This window comes from Periplaneta americana, chromosome 13 (assembly GCF_040183065.1).
Source record: "Periplaneta americana isolate PAMFEO1 chromosome 13, P.americana_PAMFEO1_priV1, whole genome shotgun sequence".
In the NCBI taxonomy this organism is placed as follows: Eukaryota; Metazoa; Arthropoda; class Insecta; order Blattodea; family Blattidae; genus Periplaneta; species Periplaneta americana.
In genome coordinates this window covers 74,502,905-74,526,997 of record NC_091129.1, presented here as the reverse complement: position 1 = coordinate 74,526,997, position 24,093 = coordinate 74,502,905, and the positions used below count along the sequence as shown (strand labels likewise).

At 34.5% G+C, this 24,093-nt stretch overlaps 1 protein-coding gene across 1 annotated transcript in view; it reads right to left on the bottom strand.

Moving 5' to 3' along the window:
• dpr8 (defective proboscis extension response 8) overlaps positions 1-24,093 on the bottom strand; it is a 567,874-nt gene that overhangs the window by 302,167 nt on the left and 241,614 nt on the right. Inside the window, exon 3 of the mRNA XM_069842764.1 lies at positions 1,367-1,577. Within this exon, the coding sequence (XP_069698865.1) occupies positions 1,367-1,577 (211 nt within the window). The remainder of the gene's footprint in view (positions 1-1,366; positions 1,578-24,093) is intronic.

Below are 24,093 nucleotides of genomic sequence, written 5' to 3'. Positions count from 1 at the left end.
GTGCTTGGAGGCTTGAAATATATAACGGAGGAAAAATAAACAAAGATACAAGCATCCAGAACGAAGTCTCTAGAGATCTGTCGCGGGTGTCACAACTGCATAAAGAATGCAGACTGTAAGAATTAAGGATGTAGGCAAATTAGTTTTATTAATTCTGGCCGATTGTCGGGTAGACAAAAGGGAAACTATTTCTACATGTATGGTCTAAAACGTAATCTTCGATCTAAATCAAAAACTGATTTTGTGACACATGAACGAACACTTCGAGAATTTTATTTCATAAACTTATAGTAATTATTTTGATTTATGAACTTTATAAAGTGCCCCTTTCTTCGAAAAATTACGTGGATTATAATGGAATGCGAATGTGTAATCTTTGGCATCGAATAAATTCCAATTGAATTTTATTAAAAGTTATTCTATTTCATAGCGATTATTCTTGGATGAATTTGTCAACAGAATATAGGCCTATATCGAATAGTTCAGAGAAATCATTGTAAATAAAGGAAACCATGTTTTAACTTCAAATTTTCAAAATCATCTTGCATAGTATTCAAAACTGCATGTCCTTAACCTACAAAACGCACGAATAATCGTGATACTACTGCGATCATATTGTATCATCCTATTAAAAATTGCATTTGTTCTTCCTGCAATTAGAGAAAAAAAGTACGAGAGATTCAAGCACCATAGTTTCTTCCCTATAAAAAAGATATTGGTGGCTGCATATCCTATTTACCACGTACAGTACCTACTTACAATACTTATGGTTAAAGAGGTAATATTCACCTTCGACAAAGGTTCTTCTTTTTTTATTCGTGCACTTCGTTGTCAAAGTTCTCGTTTAGGTTCATGAACATTCAATTTACTCGTTTCTACGTATATTCTGCATACTGCAGTATTATACAAGTCTGCGCTGATATTTATTGTAAATTAAATTAGATTATGAGGTAAGAATATACTGAATTATATTAAATTATACTAAGTTATACAAAGTAATTATAAGTATAATTTTGACACGCACAGAAAATCAACAAGCGAGAGTACGTAATCAACTGTAGCATATGACATAATATAGCATTGTGCCGCATGGAACGCTCCTGCCATCTAACGGTAAAACTTCGCATAAGGTATCCCTATTGATATACGGCTACAGGCTTGAAGCTGACATTTTAGTAGTTGCGCGTACTTTCTACAGTTACTTTCTCACAACTTACCTTCATACTCGTTTTATTTTTGGAAAGACGTTTTATTTACTCTGTGTCATTTCAATACGGAAAGGGATAGTTCATGCAACTTCACATTGTATCCTATTTATTACTTGGTTACACATAAAATAAAACTCTATAGTTTGAATGCCACTTACCCACAACGGTGAGATACACGGGATGTCCGATGGGAGGAGTTGTGCTTATCTGGCATTCGTAGATGCCTGAATCTTTTCTCTGAGGATATCTGATCCTCAGGGTCCAATCCTCTGTATGGGGTGAATGGATGGCTTCGAACCTCTGGTCGCTTGTGTAGGTATACCTCCCAACTGTCAGCAGGTGGATATCTCGATGTCGAACCCACGACACCTGAAACAAATTATTCTTACCATTAACTATTATGTCCATTTGAGCGTATCATGTTACATTACAGCTGTTGGCCAAATGACACATAGCGGAAACAATTACCGGACATTATCACAAGCAGTGAGCATTCCATAATCCGCAACGAACTCTCCCAGGAGCAGAGACTAGCCCCAATTCCAACTGCAGATGCTGCAGCAACGGCATAAAATTTGGGGTTGCATATTGTGATTATTGTAATGCCTTTTTTAAATTCCAATGTGGATTGAAAACCACTTTTATTTTCACTGCATTTGTAATTTCACTGTTAAACTGTGGGTTTCCGCACATGCAAAATTTAACCTATGCATTGCACGTTTATTTATATATAAATTCACCATTTCTGGTGCAATCAGAAACTTTCCACGTCTCTCACCACAAATGATATAACTGCAAATTGGCTGAGGTCATTTATCAGGTACTTCATGCGGTTCTAGGATGCATATATTAATTTTTTAGTGCCTCGAATTGCAAGAATACGCTGTTACTAATTTCGTTTCTATCAGTTGCCAAACGTAGCGAGAACTTTAATCATTCCAGTTACAAATTGTTAAACACAACTACATTTTTATGTAAATCATCAATAGAACTTGACTGCTATTTTAAAAGATCTGAAATGTTACAGGAACGTTAATAATTGAGCCGTTCAGAGCAGAAGTGCTGTAAGTCAAAATTGGGTGATGACGTTTAAGGTAAAAATTCTGTAAAATACAGCGCAAAGTAGCAATTAATATGTTCTTCGTGCTATCCACCGACTACTAATAGTTTAAATAAATTGGATATTAATTGCTACTTTGTACTGTATTTTACAGAATTTTTACTTTAATCCTCAGTACCCATTTTTGACTTACACCACTTCTGCTCTGAACGGCTCAATTATAGTTTTATAGAAATAAAACAATATATGGGATTTTCTAACACTACGAGAAGGAACATTGTATGTTAAAGCAAGGATTAGTTATGAAATGGCAGGCGATACCAACACCATTTCATGGATCAGAATGTATGTATATATTTATTTATTTACACTCCAAGTGGGCAAACATCCGGTGGCAGTGGTAACTTAATTACAAACAATAAAAATAATACGCAATACGAATGTTAGAACTTTAGAAATATTTTTAATGTGAATAATAATTTCAGAAAATTAGTCATGTCAGGAATGTATGAGTGCCGAAAAGATTGATGAACTACTAGCAACTGAGGCGTTCAAGCAACTTAACACACTTTACGTTGTTTTTCTGTTTCCAGTATATATTGAATTCTTAATAACAAATAAGGAGATAGGTTTGGAAGTCAACCTCGAAAATACGAATTATATGATTATGTTTCGTGACCAGAGTATTCTACGCAATGGAAATATAAAAATTGGAGATTTGTACTTCGAAGAGGTGGAAAAATTCAAATATCTTGGAGCAACAGTAACAAATATAAATGACAATTGGGAAGAAATTACACGCAGAATAAATATGGGAAATGCCTGTTATTATTCGGTTGAGAAGCTTTTGTCATCCAGTCTGCTGCCAAAAATCTGAAAGTTCGAATTTATAAAACAGTTATATTACCGGTTGTTCTGTATGGTTGTGAAACTTGAACTCTCACTTTCAGAGAGGAACAGAGATTAAGGGTGTTTGAGAATAAGTTTCTTAGGAAAATATTTGGGGCTAAAGGGATGAAGTTACAGGAGAATGGAGAAAGTTACATAACGCAGAACTGCGCGCATTGTATTCGTCACCTGACATAATAAGGAACATTGAATCCATATGTTTGAGTTGGGCAGGCCTTGTAGCACATATGGGCGAATCCAGAAATGCATATAGATTGTTAGTTGGTTGGGACGGCCGAGGCGTAGATGGGAGGATAGTATTGAAATGGATTTGAGGGAGGTAGGATATTATGATGGAGACTGGATTAATCTTACACAGGCTAGGGACCGTTGGGGGGGGGGCTTATGTGAGGGCGGAAATGAACCTCCGGGTTCCTTAAAAGCATTTGTAAGTAATAACACATCGCCCTTTTGATTAATTGTTATTTAACTCCAACAATCACAGCGTCCTCTAGAAACATATGAATGCAGTTCTGCGCAATGCTGTAATATCAGATCTAAAATGTTTGTTGCTCTTTATTTAAAATTCAAGATTTTGTGTAAGTTATAAGTTCCGTTTCAAAGAAGGCCTCAATTTTCATATTAGAGCGCAGACATCTCCAAATTATTATTTTTATCTTATTATTGCAGTTAAAAAATAAAAAGGAAGATTAATGGATTATAGCGAACAAATTTAAGATATTTGTCTTGTGGAAAGAATGGCCTATTGGGATAAACAAATTCATGTTAATAATAAATTGAGTAGTTTCAATTCATTATAATGGTTTTAATTTCCCGTCGACACCGTTATTGACGATAACGTTATCGTAAATTCTGAAATATGGGACATAAGTACAAGACAAAGGAGACATACCCCGTCCCATGAATGAGAATAAACATCTTCCTACGCTGCGAATCGAACTATGGACCGCTTGGATAGGAAGCTCATGCTCATTGAGCCATAGCGGCGGACAAATTTTGCTTTTAATTGATTTTTATTTTATTCTCTGTTTTACTTTTATCATCTGATGTGCTCTATTATTTTCTTTTATTTTCAATTCTCAAATTTATTTTATTGTTTATTTCTTTATTCATTTAATTAAATCCTAACTTTGTTTCTCTCGTTTCTTTTCCGCTATTTTTCTCCCTTTAGTTCTATGTATTTCCCCTCCTTCCTTCTATTTACTTTTTTTTTTCTAATTCTTACTCCTTTCCAGCCAGTCAGTCTTTTGATTTTACTTCGTTGCTTCTTTCCTTTCCTTGTTGGTTATTTTCATTCTTTCTCATAGTCTCTTTTCCTTTATTTTCTTCTTCTCTCTGTCTTTCATTTCTGTGAACTAACTTTGTTGGTCTTCCACTATTAGAAAGAAAGGGACACTTATATATGTACTTTCAGAGATTTAGTTACGAATAGATTGTGTAAAAACAATTGCAAGAAACATTTTTCAACAACACAAGTAAATCCCACTGAACATTTTTATGTCTCAACGGTCGCTTGACGTGTCTTCTAATTGATTCCAAGCAAAACAGCTCTGCTGACAAGTAGGTTCTGCCACAGTATATATCGTTGTCACACAGTAAATTACAGCTGTCAACTTTTCTTGCTGCTACTTCTGAAAAACCTGCCACTAAATAGGGAAACCCTAATTTATCACAAAAAAGAGTAGGAGGCTAGACGTATTACAAATATAAAACGCTATTTCTCTGGGTGGGAGTAAAAAAAGGACGACAGAACAACCACAAAAAGCACTAACGGCGCTGTATCCGTTAATATTCATAACACAGTCACGTGACCTCATTGGGTACAGTGTGTGTCGGAGAGTGCGCAAATACGCCCGCACTAAAACATCATTATTTAACGATTTACTTAATCGACTAGCAAAACATTACACATTGTGTTATGCGGGCGTGCGTCTCGAATTGTTTAATTTAATTACTGCCCCTTCCGAATTAAATCGCGTCTGGAATGTAAACAGTCGGAGTCCTCGTCCCTCAAAATTGTGGGCGTCACTTTTCAGCTTCAAATGGTATAAACACTAAATTAAATTACATCTGTCATAGTAGGCTATAACTTTATTAGTGCGCCTGGAGCGGCGAGGAAGGGGGAATGGCATAGAGACGAAGAAAAGTATATGCACAGTGTAATGGGCGAAAAACCGATGAAAGGAGACATAATGAAACAAACAAAGAACTGTAAAATGCTAATGTTGAAAAGAAATGAAAGTAAAGATTTGCAAGAAAGAACGATAAGTTTACAAAAGTAAAAGTAAAGAATGAATGAATGAATGAATGAATTAATTAATTAATTAAGTGCATTTATTGATACATAATATATACAAACACATGTACACATGATCCTTCGCACGAGCCTGTACGTCCATTCGTACTATAACTATGCGTGTACGGACTATTTCCATATGAAATCGATCAGTAAAAAACCTCACATTTTTTATACTCTAATTTTTTCCCTACTTATACCAGGTGCTGAGGGGAGTGCATTTTCAAAAATATACTATCGAAAGCGAAACGGTTTTCGTATTATTGAGCGACTAATTTAGCGTATTTAAAAAAAAAAAAACAAGCCTCTTTCAGCGCTCAGAACTCTGGAACCATTTACTGCAGAACATTGAACGAGAGCTTATTTTCAAGCCGATATTTGGTAGGTTATGTATGCATGTATGTATGTATGTATGTATGTATGTATGTATGTATGTATGTATGTATGTATGTATGTATGTATGTATGTATGTATGTATTAACACTACAATTGGGTATACACCCGGTGGTAGTGATATATATTATACAATAATTACAATTACATGAAATAAAATAAAATAAATGTAAATGAAATAAAATAAAATAAACGTAAATCTATAAATAGTAGATGCAATAAAACTAGAACTATAAATAAAAAGTATTCTACATTAAAAACTATTCTATAATGCCCACGATAAGCAAAAGTAAATCTAACTTATAAGTACTTCTATTTCACCCAACTATTACCAATTTAAGTAATTACATATCACCTTAATTAATTACATACGAACTTAATTACATAAACGAACTTAATTATGTTAAGAAGTAATCCTTATTTTTATTGTACACAGAGAGACAGTTAATCTGATTTTATTTGCTTTTAGGCTTTTTGGCCATTTGTAAAAATGTAAAAAAAAAAAATATATTGAGAAAAAACCTTGCATTATTAAGAGGGATTCGGCATTGTTTGCTTAGTGGTACGGCAATAAGTTTCGAGGGTATTAAATAGATAATTTTCACACGCCTAGACTTGAACGGCGCAGTACCGCAAGCACTGGCCGAGAGCTGAAGAAAAGCGAGCAATGGGCGTCATTTTACTCCTGTGTTTATGAAAACCTGTGATAAAGCTAGCACAGCCATGACTGCTAGACGACACATCACGTTTTTGTCTCCTGGCCTTGCTTGTCTCGGCTAAGCTCCTGTCTCATAGTCAGTTGGTTAGTTTTTTTTAATTGGGTTATTTTACGACGCTGTATCAACATCTAGGTTATTTAGCGTCTGAATGATATGAAGGTGATAATGCCGATGAAATGAGTCCGGGGTCCAGCACCGAAAGTTACCCAGCATTTGTTCGTATTGGGTTGAGGGAAAAGCCCGGAAAAAACCTCAACCAGGTAACTTGCCCCAACCGGGATTCGAACCCGGGCCACCTGGTTTCACAGCCAGACGCGCTGACCGTTACTCCACAAGTGTGGACAGCTGGTTAGTTCACGCGCGTACTATTTACTTTCTTTATTTGTTATTTTCAATACTTCCTTATCAACATACCATCAGTAAAAAATATGTGTTTATTTGTACTTTCAATGCGGAATCTAACTATATATTATTAAAATATTTTTTCCTAGCCAAAGGCGTCTTAATGAGGAAAAATCTAAATTTCTCCATTTCCATAAAAAGTAAGAAAATCTGTTTATAATTCAATATAAACTTTAATTTCTCACCATCAAAATAAAGCATGATTTTGATCATTGGGTGAAAGGGTTTCGGAGTTACAACAGTTTAAATTTGCTAATTTTATGAAAATGCGATAAATTGAAATATTTTTAATTTAAACACTATGAAGTTCTAATGCCTCAAACTTTGCACAAAGCATTGTATCACAGTTCTCTACGTACAAAAAAGTTTCATTGTATTTAGAAATTGTAAGGTCAATTTTCTCTATATTTCGGTCGATTTGAGATGGAATAGCTCGCACAGATTCAATCTTCAGACAAAAAAGTTTGTGTGTGTTTGTGTGTGTCTAATGCCTACCCACTTCACTTTGCGTGACTCGGGTTCCGCATACTGCGGATAGATGGCAGAACTGTGACCCATTTTCACATTGCACACCACTTCGGCGTGCCGCGTTATGCATTATGTGTGTCTGTGAAGAGTTATGTCGTGTAGTAGGGTGAGTGTATGTTACGTGTTCGTGTAAGTATAGTGTAGGAAATGGGTGAGGATGATACTGATAGTTAGGAAGGGAGAAGGGAAAACCCGGTACCGGCACGTAGCCTAATCCTCAGACAAAAATGTAACAAAACAATAAAAAGAATAAAATAGCAATAATAATTATTATCATCATTACTACCATTATCATTATCACAATTACAAGTAAAGCAATTGCATATCAAATTTTAATAAATAGTTCAAATGTATATGTATATATATACTTATTGTCATCAAAATTCTTTACAATTTGTGTATCATTCGTTATGGTAGTCCTATTACATTTCTGTTTTCCAGGAGTCCACCCTTAACTATATTTTACTATTAATAACTACTATTACTACATATTCCATAGTACGTACAATCATTCTAGTTATTTCTGAACAAAAACTCTTCTCCTTTAATTACTATTTCTTACTTATATACATAAAGTAATCCAAATAATAAATGTAAATGTAAGATATGAGAAGAAAACATAGTTAACAAAAGAATATATAAGTTTTCGCAGTTTAAAATATATAAAAAAGTAAATAAAATTCAATTAAATTCCATTTGCTAGGAAAACACACAGTGAAACTAACGAACATAATTATTAGTATTTATTTATTTACTTATTTATACATAAATACAATTAAATTCAATTTCCTAACAGAATTTTAATAAATAATCCAGTAATATATATAAGTGTGAAGAAATGTGATAAAAAGAAATACAGATAAGTCAAATATACGTAAGGAAGAAATGGGTTACAGACAGGAAAAGAAAGAAGGAAACGAGGCGCGAAAAGAAAGAAGTGAAATGAAAAGGGAGAAAGGAAGGACAAGAGAGAGAAAGATATAAAAACACAGAGACAGATTAAAAAAGAAAGAAAATGAGATAGAGAGAATGAAAGAAAGAGAGAAGAGATAGAGAGAATGAAAGAAACAGAGACAGAGGAAGATAGAAAATATTTTACATAACGTAGAATTAAAGAATGAAAGGGAACTAAAAAGTAAACCCCACTAACAATAATAATAATAACAATAATAATAATAATAATAATAATAATAATAATAATAATAATAAATTATTTACATACGTTTATTCTTATCTTACAGATATTTTACACCATTCTATGTATTTGAAAATCTCGGGGGTAAAAAGTGATAACCCTCAAAATTGACATTAACAGTTTTCTGGTTGTTGACATCCTATAAACCGCATTATCTTTCATTTGGTTAAGTAATTATGTAAATGTGTTAACAAATGATTGGATTATGCTACTTGAAAAATACGGCAATCCTCTGTATGCAATTTATATATGTGGGTTATCATTATTAATCTCACGAAGTCTTCATTTAATCTAATGAAATTTTTACAATTCATAAATTAAAATATAAGATAGTAGGTTTTTGCCTCAAAAACATAAAAAAAAAATAAGTTTTGGAAATAAATAATCATATTATAAATATCATTTTCAGTGACATATAGCAGGAACTGGCAAAAAATAACTTCACTATTGGATTCACAGTGCAAGATATACAGGGTGGAAGTGAAATAATGCTGCAGATTGGAAGGGGCGATAGGATACACTTAAATGAACAGAAAAACCTATATTACGTTTTGTGATTAACTGCACGGTTGCATAGAAAATTGAGCTGGAAGTTTCAGCAGTCTGGCAACATCGCCACTAACATAGTCCTCTTTCTTCTCGTAATACAGATGTAAGAGGTGAATGAACTTAGGTGTCTGCATACGTGATATACCTCGCGCCTCCGTCTTTGGCTACCATCCGGTTTCATCGTTCAGTGGCTTGAAATTAGTGAATTTACACGAAAACCATCGACGCTACTGAAATATGCCAGGGGGATAAATGATTCTTTATTAGAGTTTCTATCGATGTGGACAAAATTTATGATTCTACTCGAAATAGTTACCAAATAAGAGGGTTTTAAACATTTGGGAAAAAACATTTTTTCCGAGAAAATTATGAACTTTCCACCTATATGACATTACACTTTTTTGTTACGTACATGAGCTATTCGCTCTGAAAATCTGCAGGGTTATTTCACTTCTATCCTGTATGTTTATTATTTTAATGGGTGAAATTTTTTTGAGCAAAATATCAGGTTTTGGAATAAGTCATTTAATTTAAAGAATGGTTAACAATTCACATATGTATAGAGATGAGAGTAGTGTGAAGTAATTAGCAAAGCTGTGAGCTAAATATATAGTCTATAAGTAATTAACGTAATGAGTAAATAAATTTGAAAATAATTCCAAACTAAAGTTGGTTTCAGGTTAAATTATGTGACCACTATCGAACCGAAGCCCCACTGCTGACGAAATCCTACAACGTAACAAGAAACTTTATTCTAAGTCCATTTCAAATTACGAATGCTATTTAGTTGTTATCTTGTCCCGAAGCCACTATGTTCTCCACACATCTTACAAGATCTATCCGAGCTCAAACTCAAACGATGCGTTTGGTGAGAAGAAATCGTCAAGTAACTGGCTAAACTACAACTGGACAAGGCACGAAAATGGAAGGGTTCGGAGCCATAGTGGGCCAAGCGCCATTTACTAAAAACGGAGAAAACAAGGGTTAAAATTAAGTGCATACCCTAATTCAATGAAACATATAGCAAGTAATATAAAGTATGCACATTAATACTAAATGATACGTCAGTCTTCATTAAATAATCATATTTACTTAACTTTAAGCCTTGCTTTCTTCGTTTTCAATAAATGGCGCTTGGCCCACTATGGCTCTGAACTATTAAATTAATGTCAATTTGAATGTATTTTTGTTGTATCTTTACCGTGAAGAATAATACAAATCCAATGTTCATAACACAAATTTAGCCTACTGCTTCAAAAGATAATTTTCGTACTGAGGCTATGATCTCAACACAAAAATGTAATAAAAAAGACTCCCATTATAAGCGCAAAAAAGAATTGCTTGATGTAGAATATTCCCTTCCCCCTAATCACTGTTTTGCTAATACGTATTTTTTGTGGTTCTACCGTTGGTTAGGTCCAACAGTAAAGAATAGCTTACGGAAGTAGCTGCCCAACCTTCTGCCAAGAGAGAGGGTGGGGCTGGGTTTTTGGGGTTCAACGTAGCGAATCGGGTAGGCAAGTAAGCCACGGAAACTGCAGGAAGAAGCGCAGGATGAATAAGAAAGAAGTAAAAATAGAAATAGGAATACATTTTCCTACATGGGGAGCGTTTTAATGTTCCATAAAGGAGAAAACTGCGTTGTGGAGAGTTAAATATTCCACCGAAACGAGACGGAAACATAAACAGGACTTTTTCATTAAATGATAAAAATTGTACTAAGTTTAAAATAAACACGCAATTATATTTTCTTTAAATTAAATTTAAATATTACCTCATTTTTTATTTCATTTGATACAGACTATTGCCGTGAACTAGATGCTGCAATGTCCAGTGAAGAAAATTATTTTCTAATATCTGAAATAATGTATAAAGGTATATGTGTATGTTCAATTTCTGGAGGAGGAATGAAAGTTTCTTCCTTTCTCAATTGAACTGGGTATGTGCACTTGTCGTTTATTTTGTGTTGTCTTAAATTATTTCTTACGTCATACGGACGACGTAGACAGTAATTCTTTCTACTTGTGAATATCTATTTTTGTTTAAAATTCTTGGATGAGTGACACCAGAACAAGACAATACCTAAATCTTGAATATGATGATAAAGATAATAATAATAATAATAACAATAATAATAATAATAATAATAATAATAATAATAATACGACCAATTTTGTTAGAAAACTACTTTACAGGGTGATTGACGAGGATTTACTATCCCTTACGGAGCTTATTTCCGAAGACATTCTGAGCAAAAAAAGTCATAAACTTTTATCCAAATATCAATATTTTCAGAATTACGCTAATTTGAAATTGTTTGTAAAATAACATTATTCTTGAGTTTTAAGAGTAAAAGAATATTACAGATAAAGAATGAATTATTCAGGAGTATCATTTCTTTAATTAGCTAATATTCTGAAGTTAAAAATGTGTTGTCAATTTCATAATTGCTTCGTATAGAGTTTTCTTTTTCGATTTTTAGCTACAAAATTATATTTTCTTACGTATTTATCACAACAATAATTATTACAAATCACGCCACTCTTTTAAAGTCTTCAAGACTGTACATTAGAATGCATAATTAAACTGTAAAGAATCGAGATGCTAAAGTCGTATGATTTGCAACAGTGTTTGTGATAAGTGCGTAAGAATGCTGCCATTTTTAGTTAAAAATTGAAAAACAAAATCTGTACAATGTAACTGACAACACATTTTTAGCTTCAGAACACTAGCCAATTAAAGACATGATACTTCTGAATAGTTCATTCTCTATTTGGAATATTATTTTACCCTTAAAACTAAAGAAAAACGGTATTTTACAAACAACTTCAAATTAGTGTATCTTTGAAAATATGAAGATTAGGACAAATGTTTACATAATTTTTTTGCTTAGAATGTCTTCGGAAATAAGCACCGTAAGTGACGGTAAATTTTCGTGAATCACCCTGTATATATGGAATGGTGCTCAACTGCTACAACCGTTACTCTACAAGACTTAAACACACAAATCATATTTATTAATCTGTAGTACGTTAATAGCCTTCATTTACAAGCCATTCGTGTAGTGGAGATGCGATAAATGAAAATTTTCGAGAGAATATGTAGACGTATAATTCGTCAATTTTTTTCTGTCCTAAATTTTCCTGGTTGGTGAATTGGTCGATGACATGAAGCTCCTGTGCTTTTGTGTGCACGTTCACTAGATGTGAATCATCTAGAATTCTATATTTTTGTGTGGGGATGTCACTGCCATAGAAATGGAACTGTGCTAACTACATGAACAATTTTGTACTTGCTCTAAATGAATAGAGCTGTGAGTTCGTAAACGCAAAGGAAATCATGACCAATTTTCGCAACGAAAATAAAAAATATATTAACCCATTTATGCCCATAACTTTTTTGGTTGAATATTTTCATAATTTTACTAATTATAGTTTATATATATATATATATCCAAGAAGTAACCTTCTATCAATGAAATTTTATTTGTGTCCTTTGTTACTGTGTAGAGGGTTGTTGCGAAAACGCAACACTAAGCACATACGATACCAATATTGCTTTAAATTACAGCAGGTCATAGAACGTATTGAAATTACATAAAATGTAACATGTATGACTTTTATCTATAATTTTATAAATTAAACTTCAGAAATAATTGTCAATCAAGATTATTTTAAGATTTGACTCTAACATAATATTCAAATTCAGTAAAAGATGTACAAACAGTGCCAAAAGTGAGACTGCACTCCAGTACAAAAATCACGAAAATATATATATATTTTTTTAAACCAGTCGCACTTTTATAACAGTTCATTTTACATGAAAAGCAAAAAACCGTTTTTCATGGCGTACAACTTCACATTCTGCACATTTCTTCATTGTCGTAGATTTTCACATACCGCACCTTGTCCTCCTATTCTGTGATGAAATGTAGTGACACATTGTCGAATCGAGAGCCCAAGGAAACACTGCTGGCCATAGGCGTCTTCACAAGACCAGTGTTACTTCTTGGTTGGCCGAATCTTCCAGTAATGCAATAGATACGTTCCTTCTGTATTCCAATAGGTGTAGTGTATTAGAGCCAGTGGCACTAGTGGATCTTCTGTGAAGGTGCCAATCATTCTGCAGTGATACATTCAGAATCCAGATGTAAGTAGGCCAGCACCATTTCTTTGAATGGACGCTGGTTCTATAGCTGGATACGTTTCGATCCATTGTATCTGTGCCGCCCATATCTGAATTGTAAGTTTTTACCTAAAGGAGTTGTGAAATCTGCACTGTCTTGTTTTGAGAAACTGAATAGCGAGACGCATTTGAAAGTGGTTCTATGCCTTCACAATTAGACATCATGATAACATTGTAATTCCATCAACAAATTACCAAGGGCGTACTCAAATCTGTACGTAGCCTCCGTCATATGAGCCTGTGTATTTTTTCTTCATTTCAGTGACATGACTAAGCGGATATTGATATTGATATTGATATTGATATATATTTCTCAAAAAGAATCTTCGGTCCTGCTGGCCCTTCACATTTCTGTATTCGGGCCAGCATTCCCTTACTTGCACTATTTACAATTTTAAACAAGACGTGTATTGATCCTTGAAGCCTGTTCTTGCCATGTCTTTGATGTCCCTTCATTTTCACTTGACCATCATTTTACTTTATCCACTATTATTCTACTTCCCTTCTCTTCTTCTCAGTTCCCTTAAAAAATTCTAAAAATCATTTCTAAAATTAATTAATATTTCTTCCCTCCAAACTAATTTCATATTTTTAAATAACAATGCACATAACTTATTAATATAAAAGACCTAACCCTTGTTGACTATTTCCCTACAAACTTGAACTATTAATATATTCACTGACTAAACACTTCTCCACCACACATTAGCGCTCGTATCCTGGCAACATTGTTTTCACTTTCTTTTAACACAATTTAACACTGGAACAAAGAACTACAGTTCACCTCCATTTACCATTCCTAGCTAACCTACTATTATTTCAACCCACTGATGCACCATTTCCTCAGATTATAGACAGGTTTTTGTCCACTATTGTCCCCTCTTTTCTCACTCCTGGCACGCTTTACACACTCGCTACTTCCTCTTCTATTCCCCGCATTTGTTTCGCTTTCTCGTTCACCCGTTTCTTCTTTCGTCGATTCAGCCTTCCTCTCTCTCCCCTTCTGCCTTTCTCCACTCCTGTTGCCATCTGATACTATGCTTGTTCCGCTGGCTTGGCCTTGGGGTGACGTCATTGCTGGTCGTCTGCCCGATGGTGCTGTCGTTGCCTTGGAGTTCGCCGCCTGAGTGGAATTTGCTGACGCTCTACATTCTTCCCTCGCAATCTCTTGAGTCACTGACCTTCTGTCGTCCGCAACTTTGACTTTTCTATTTCTTCCATTATTATTAACAATCTTTCTAACTCTCTCCTTTATCTCTAATCTTTTACTTTCGTCAATATTCTCTCCATTTCCGACGCATTCAAATTTTCCAAACAAAATTCCACATCAAATAACTCCCCGTTAATTTTCAATCTGTCCTTGATTAATTTCGCATAATGTCCATTACTCCTAGCTGCTTTCATAAACGGCACCAACACTTTCCTTCTACACCTCACCTCGTATTCAAAATCTTCATCTATACTAATGTTCGAGTCTTTCAATGCTTTCTTACAATCTAAGATTTTCTCCTTAATCATCCGGTTTGCTAGTCGGACCAATATGGGCCTATTTTCCCCATGCCCCACTCTATACACCTCTTTCACTTCACCATTCCTGATGTCGATGCCTAACCATTCCCAGCACACGTTTAATATCACTTCGTACGTGTCCATAGACTGTTCTTTCTCCTGTTCTTCAATACCAAAGAAAATTAAGTTATTCCTCCTTTTCTCTTCTTCTAAGTATTTCACCTTCTTTTTTAATATGTTGTTTTCCTTCTGCAGATCTTCCAATTTTTTGTTGATACTCTCGATGGTCTTCTTTAAACTTATGGTATCCATTCTCCACCGCTCTTTCGCCTCACTTGTTACGCACTATGAAGCGGCTTCCGTATACTACAACTGAACTTTGCTAAGTTAGCAGGCTTGCGGTCACTCACGTCTTACTCGGTTGCTTGCTCATTGAGAACTGCGACTAAGCGGATATGTCTTAGTAGTCAATTTTATTTCCCCTTATGGTACCTATTAGTCCCACCCCCAATTTCTGTAAATGCGTTCACTGTCTTCAAAGATGTAAAATAATTGTCTGCAAGAATGTGATGAGAAAGTATGTTCTTTTCATTGTTCTCAGACAGGGTGTTCACAAACTGCAGTAATACTCCACCTCCAAGGCCATACTCTGCTTTGTAATTAGTCTGTTGACGTTTAGCATCCTGGTAAATATAAAAATCAACGAAATAACCAAGTTTGAAATTTATACACCAGACTTTATAGCCAAATCCTATTGGTTTTCCCCTAATGTACTGCTTTAGGCTATGATGTTCAAAATAAGAATCATCCCCTCATCGCGAACATCTATTTCTCACCACGTTGACTAATTCCACCTACATTCTGTGTCTCAGTAGTCATTACAGCTTGATCTAAATGCACATTGCATGCTGCTGGAAGTTGACCGGTATCAGAAATTATCAAAACCTCCTCATGTTGAGACTCAAACACTAATTCTCCATCAGCACAAAGTTGATGTGAATTCAAGTTGCTGAATGTTCCTCCTATATATTCATCCGTACTATCTTCATCTGTATCATTACGGACGTCCGGAGTCTACACCTGTGGAGTAACAGTTAGCGTGTCTGGCCGTGAAATCAGGTGGACCGGGTTCGATTTTCGGTCGGGGCAAGTTACCTGGTTGAGGTTTTTCGGGGTTCTACCTCAACCAAATATCAGTAAATGTTGGGTAACTTTCGGTGTTAGACCTGGAATCATTTCACCGGCAATAACACCTTCATCTTATTCAGACGCTAAATAACCTAAGATGTTGATAAAACGTCGTAAAATAACCTACTAAAATAAAAAAATGGACGTCCGGAGGACCTATATACACATCAAAACTTTCTGTAGTACCTGAAGGAAGTCTACGATTTGCTTCGTATTCAATCTTCAAGATGACATAGAAATGATATTGTATGTGCTTAGTGTTGCGAAAACGTAACATTACAATTTAGCAGGGCGGGGACGCAATATGGAGGAAGGCAGGCATATAAGTCTGCAATAATATGCAAATACAACTATTTTAGTACGTTGTAAGCAAATATTTACATATATATGATATAAAGTAAAAACAAAATAATACATTTTCTTCGACAAGGTGTGTGCGGATATGCCAATACTCTGACGTGAAAATTCACGTCTCTCGTACCGCCACGTGAACCTGAAATGGAAGTTAATTATTGTACTGCAGGCTCCTTTGATTCTTCTAGTATACATAACAATGAAATAAAAGTTAATTTTATAATTCATTTCTTTGCATTTTTTCAGAACAATAATTAATGCAGAATGTTGCGAAAACGCAACACTAGGCAGATATGGGTTAATATGATACTTTCTGATAATACGACAATAATGTATGTCTAGTCACGGTAGTTAAAATGTAGACTGCTATAATTTGCGTTAGGTTTGAAAAGTATATATTCATATGAAGTAATTTATTCTGATGCTGAGAATATCGTTCTGTAAATTGTAACTCGTAATGAGATACCTGAATATCTAGACCAGTGGTCGTCAGCACTCGCTGAAATGTGCAAAGGGTAAGCAGTGCAGTCCCGTGTGCACCGTCGTGCAGCGGGAAGAGGTAGAGAGCATGCCTACTAGCAGCTACGAGTGCACCATGTTTTCCGCGGGTAAGAGACGCTAGCCCCAGGGTGCTCTGCGCCGAGGACCGCTGATCTAGACCTAGAGAGTAACGTGCTATGAATAAATGTTTTTGCGAGTGAGAGATCATTTTAAAGGGGATCTGAGAAAATGCTGATTTATTTATGAGGGGATTGAATTGAATATCTTTCACTGTTGAAGTAATACAAACTAATGACTTTTATAGGATTGCATCCGCCATCGTCTTCAGGTATAAATAGGATAGAATAACATGAAAGAAGAGCACCGGTATCGTAATTGTTGGGGCTAATTAAGTTTGTTGAATTCACCTAACTGACGAATGGCAGAGAACACAAGATTAGCAAATACAAGCAAGCGCACCTCAGAGTGGTAGAGAATTGCAACATATAAAATGTATGTAAAAAGAAACCTACGAACTTCACTAAAAATGAAACTCGCATTACGTGGTATAATGGACGGAAGTACTGTATAAGCAAAACACGTACTGCATGTAAGCGGAGTTGGATGAAATAAACACGGAGTCTGGGGAAATGTGGAAAGGAAAAATGAATAAATAAAGCTTCAGGCTACCAGTTAGTGAGCCCAAAATGATACTTCAATAACCAGAAACTTGGATACAGTAAATTGTTGTAATATATCACATACCATTTCCTAGATATTTAAGGTATATCGTAGAAATTACGACGTTTCAGACCAGAAGACACAAATAAGAGTAGACCTACAGTATATATTCATATTTTCCAAGTACATACCTGCCATTTACTTGCTAATATTTATGTGTTTACACTTATCTGTTTGATCTTATTGAACTGCCTGGTCTATTACAGAATCCTGAATTGAATCCGTCATTTCTAAAAGGTTATTTTTCCAAAATTATAACAGCAAACAGAGATTAATAAAGATTTCTTTTTCCAGCAATTGGTCCTTTGAAATGTATTGTTAATGTTTTGAATACTGTATACATCTTAATAAATACATGTGTGTACTAATGCCTTTTCTCAACAGAAAGGTGCATTAAAGTGAGACGAATACGAACAATAGTGTTATTTTAATGTTTTAGCAAGAAATTGAACAAGCCCCTTTTTGAAATAACTGATTCAAGTATCATTTGTCTATGCATTAGTTATTTGATTTTCTGTGGATTCTTTACGTCACTGTCTTAATATTTAAGTCAGTATTGATTGATTGATTGATTCATTCATTCATTCATTCATAGTGTTCTGTCCAGGGGCAGATTTTCACTGCAAACCCAGCTTTCTCCAAACTTACCTATTTTCTGCTTTCCTCTTTGTCTTCTCATATGATCCATATATCTTAATGTCGTCTATCATATATCTTCTTCTGCCTCGAACTCTTCTCCCGTTCACCATTCCTTTCAGTAGGCAGTTTTTTCTCAACCAGTGACCCAACCATTACTTTTCTTCTTCCTGATCAATTTCAGATTCAATCTATTTTTCACCCACTTTTTCCAACACAGCTTGACTTCTTATTCTGTCTGTCCACTTCACACGTTCCATTCTTATCCATATCCACATTTGCTTCCATTCGCTTCTCTTCATTTTGTCGTAATGTCCATGTTTCTGCCCCATACAATGCCATACACCATACAAAGCACTTCGCTAGTCTCTTCCTTATTTTTTTTTCCGGAGGCCCGCAGGAGATACTCCTTTTTCTATTAAAAGCTTCCTTGGCCGTTGTTATCCTTCTTTTGACTTCATGGCAGCAGCTTATGTCACTTTTTATAGTCCACCCAAAATATTTTAAGATGTCCACCTGCTCTACTTATGCACTTTATTCGTCTTCCTCCTACTGTCACTTCTCCCATGTTATGAAAACAGTTCTTCACTAAATCCTCCAAGTAGATGTTGAACACAGTAAGTGGTGAAGGGCATCCTTGTCGTACTCCTCTCCCTATTTCACTTCCTTCTGACATTTCTTTTCCTATCCTGACTTTGACTCGTTTTTTCATATAAAGATTACTGAACAGCTTCCTCTCTTTCCAATCTACACCAATTTTGTTTAGGATCTCCATCAGTTTATTCCAATCCACTCTGTGAAACGCCTTTTCTAAACTCACAATACTGTATACACTTCTTTATTCTTCTCTAGGTATCTTTCCCCGATTGTTCGTAGCAGTCCAATTGCATCTCTCGTACCTTTTTCCTTCCTGAAGCCAAACAGATCTTCTTCCAACTGTGTACTTACATATTTCTCTCATTTATTTCTTGTTTAGTTTAAGATATTCTATAATATCAATCTACCTACTGTTTTAAATTCTAAGGCAAATTTTAAGTTGGAGAATATAAAGTCTCTAGGAAAGTAGTGGTTGTAAATAATTCTGTGTTACGGCAGTGTGATTTTTAAATAAAACTGAATATCAGTATATGACCTCTCGAACATTAATAGTCTCATATGGAAGTTCAATATTTTACGCTCAATTTATTAACGTCTGCTGCATTGCAATTAAATTATTAGAGAACAGATTGAGAAAAAAAGAAAAGTCAAGTAAATCGTTAGATTGATATCTTCCTTAGAAACTACAGATGAATAACAATGAATAGCATCAAGGATATCGACCTATCGCGTTCTGTAGATCAGCGAGAAATATCGAAGCTTCGCGTAGCTCTAAAAGAAATATCACTACGCAATTATACTTTTATATGTTTAATGGTGTAGCTCTCTCTATACAGAGATTGATGCAAGCGAAATTGAATCGTAGAATGAAGACGCCGCGCTTCGTATTCAGCCGTGGTTCTGTATAATTTATTGAAGAGGGGAAGAAGAAGTAATTCTAGTAAAATTTACAGCAAGTCTGTTGGAGTAACGTAGTACAAAAATATGTACAAATTCCTATTATGTTCTCTTAAAAAGTGAATGAATTAACCAACTGCACATTAACAGAGACAGTATGTTATTACAACACGTTTTATCAACAGTAATCTCACTAGAGGTTTTGATTTATCTAGATAAAATCAAAACTCGAGTGGGATTTAATTGACTATTACAGGATTAGAAGAAAGTATATGAAGATTAGAAGTAACGAAGTACTCCAATACAATAAAATATTAATTGACTTACGAAAATACAAAACTGTCTTCAAATTTGTACCATCTCAACATTATAAATATTACGCTAGTATATGGCAGTAGTGTGTTATGAATAACTGTTTTCTTATCAGTTGTGCCAACTATGGAATCTTCATTGAACTCTGTGGACTGTTACTGGTCAAGAAGGCTTTGTTGATTCAGTTTCATTTTTATTAAAACAGTTGCATTCCACTTCAATTATCCCGATCCCAGTAATCAACGTCACTTGACAGAAGATTTTCAATAAATCTTAGTATTAAACAGTTCTGACACGTGACTATTCACAATATCATATAGCAGAAGCTATAACATAACCTAAATAATATAAACAAGTGTTAGAAAAGATTTAATTAGGGATGATGAAATAAACAAGAAAAGTTTTAATTAACGATGATGAAATAAAAAATAAACATGAATAATTTTAAAAGAAACAATTACTGAAAGTAGGTACAATTTTCAAATTTGAATGTTTTAGTGGTTGGTGGTACAGTTGATGTTATATCGGACGTGTGCGTAAAAGAAATGAACTCGTTGATGTACAGCTGTCAAAAGAAAAAGTGGCCGCTCTCCTGAAACAAAGTTCCCTTCGGGTATCTTCGCTACAATTCGGAGACAGGCGATGTTCCATGTTGTTGGACCACGTTGCCTGATATCTACAATTATAATTGAAGTATTCTGTGTGTTATTCGATAGTGTAATGGTAGCGTTCAGGCCTCTGAATCATGAAGTCCTGCGTTCGAATACAACCTCGTGCTTTTTATGTTCTTTTTTGTTCTGTTTTTGAGAGAGACAAACTATACATAAAGGGTCCTTTCTCTTTTACGATTATTTTAGTAATTAACATGAGGTTCATTAATATATTAAGCCATGACTTTATCATTATGATATTGTGGCTGCAAATGGAAAGAAAAAAGATTTTATTCTCAATAAAAATATCTTTCGTGGCATAAACAAAACAAATTTACTGGCGTCGGCCTTAAAACATTCAAACAATTAAGCATTCAAAAAACAAAACAAAAAGCCACAATTCAATATTTAGTCTATCTTCCTCTTATCTCGATCATCTTGCAGTCGAGTGGCCATGGAATTGACTAGTTTTTGCAAATAGCGACTGTTCATAGACACGATCTTCCAGGCATTCTGAACATACATACACAAGTGTTCTGTCCATGGGCAGGTCTTTCATTGCAAACCCAGCAATCTCCAATCTTCCCTATTTTCTGCCTTCCTCTTAGTCTCCGCATATGATCCACATATCCTAATGTCGTCTATTATTCTCTTCAACCAGAGACACAACCAATTCCTTTGTCTCTTTCTAATCAGTTTCAGCAACATTCTTTCTTCACTCACTTTTTCAAACACAATTTTATTTCTTATTCTGCCTGTCCACTTCACACGCACCGTTCTTCTCCACATCCACATTTCAAATGCTTCAATTCGTTTCTCTTCATTTCGTCGTAATGTCCATGTTCCTTCCCCATACAATGCCACACTCCACATAAAGCTCTTCACTAGTCTCTTCCTTAGTTCTTTTTCCAGAGGTCCGCAGAAGATCCTTCTTCTTCTATTAAAAGCTTCCTTTGTTCATGTTTGCAGTTTTTCTTGGAAAGGATAGGTCTAAATGCGGTAACATCCCGTTGCTTTCCGCACACCACTATCTCTTCCGCATCTTATTAAATTCCAGGGGGCCTAAGCGTGGAGATGAGGAGAGTGGATTTGATTAATTGGGCCCTCCGGACTTCACCGAAAGTCACGGCAAGGGTTAAATATTAATTCTATCAGGATGTTTGACCCGATCAGAGACCGGAAAATCTCAATTAGCCTCTGCCCCCCGCATCCTGGACTAGTTTCTACGAATCATCAGAAAATCTTAGAGTGTGAGTGGGCCAATTTTTCCGAAAATGTTTCCACACTTTTGCTCTCGTAGCTCAGCGGACGAACGTCGGAATTTAGGTGTCAATGTCTCAGGTTTAATTTCTCGTTACTCCTTTTCATTTTATTGTGGTTCAAGATAGTATAATGTAATAATACAAAAAGAAAAACTAATACCAGTATTATGCAACTGGATTTTTCCAAATCTGATATTAAATTTATGTTATTTATATCGCTAAAGAACGATTACAATATAAATAACTTGAATATTATTTATATAGTATCACTAAATAACGATAACAGAATATAAATGATAAATATCGGTTTGTTAAATTTATATAAGATATTATATAATACGTATTTAATTATCTAAATAAAATAACCTATTTTGCAAAGAAAGATGGTTATTTGTGTTATAATAATTACTTACATAAAATACAGATTATTTATATTGGGAAAGAACAATAACAATATAAATAACTTGAATATTATTTTATAATGCTAATGAAGGAAAACAGAATACAAATGATAACTTGAATATTATTTATATCGCTAAAGAACGATAACGTGAATATTATTCATATCGGAATTTCACAGATTTATTACAGATGTATTTAAGAAATTGTAGAAGAATAGTAATTAGTAACAGTGTCATATTTATTCTTCTTGGAGCCACATTTGTAACTTTTAAAAGTGTGGTTACTATGTTGAAGTGTATGTGTTGTAACGGATGCTTGATATGCTTGATTTGTTATGTATGTGAGTCAGTTATGGGATGCTTGATGTCGTCGCAATGTCGTAATTATAGTTTGATTGTGTTTGTGTGACTATTGTGTATTAATTTATGATGTATAGTACGGAAAGCTGCATATTTGTCTTATAGAATTATTACCTATGTGTGTTGTTAATGTTTTTGTATGTTTCAAATTGATAACTGATATTTGTTTAGCAATCGCAATGCCTAATTTACGGATTGTTTATGTTTTGTTTACATCGTGTAAGCTAATTTAATTTTCTTTTCCATTTCTCTTTATGCTTATCTTTTTTGTGTATAAAACTATAGCCCTAACATACATATGTAAAATAGGGCTAATCCCCATTGGAGATACAATAATAATAATTATTATTCATAACGTTATAAAACGATAACAGAATACAAATGATGACTTGAATTTTATTCATATCTCTAAAGAACGATAACAAAATATAAATAACGTGATATCCATAGAGAACGATAACTGGATATAAATGATAATTTGAATATCATTTACATCGCTAAAGAACGATTAAAAAATAAAATGAAAACTTGAAGACGGCCCGAACCCACAACCTTTGAATCATTAAACAAACACTCTACCGCTGGTCTACGAGGCGCAGATATGGAATACTTTCATAGTTCTGGAACTGCTTGTACAAGCACATGCATCGTGTAACATCGCCGCGACCAGAAGTGGACTTTGAAAATATTCGCTGTTCACGAGTGCGGCCACCTTTTTTTTTTGACAGCTGTACATGGTGTATCCCTCAACTTATTCAGGATTTCCGAATGGTGCTCTTCATTTATTTGTAAATAGGGTTTCAGGGAAGATGCATAGCTATCACCAGTGATCTTTATTAATTCTTGTTCTTGAATGCCAATGTGAGTCATATTTGAAAGTGCTGTGCATCGACTAGAGTGGTTTGTAATTTTCTGTTTTTTTTTTTTTTTTTTTTTTGACGTCCAGACCAGTGCAATTTGAAATGTTGGCAAACAAAGAAACAAATGCTAGGGTAGTGATAAAAATAAACAAATGCTAGGGACGCGATAAAATTAAACAAATGCTAGGAACGCGATAAAATTGTGCGATAAGCAGCCATGATTGGTTGAAAGACGTCCTTTCGTACCGTTTAATTGGTCAAAAGTAGTGTGACGTAGTAAAAGTGTAATAGTCAATAGAGAGTATCTAAAAAAATTACTTTATTTTACAGCGGTTACATTCTGATATCTATCCAACTGTTACAGTGAATATCTTAATTTTATCCAAAATATCTCCCAGACGT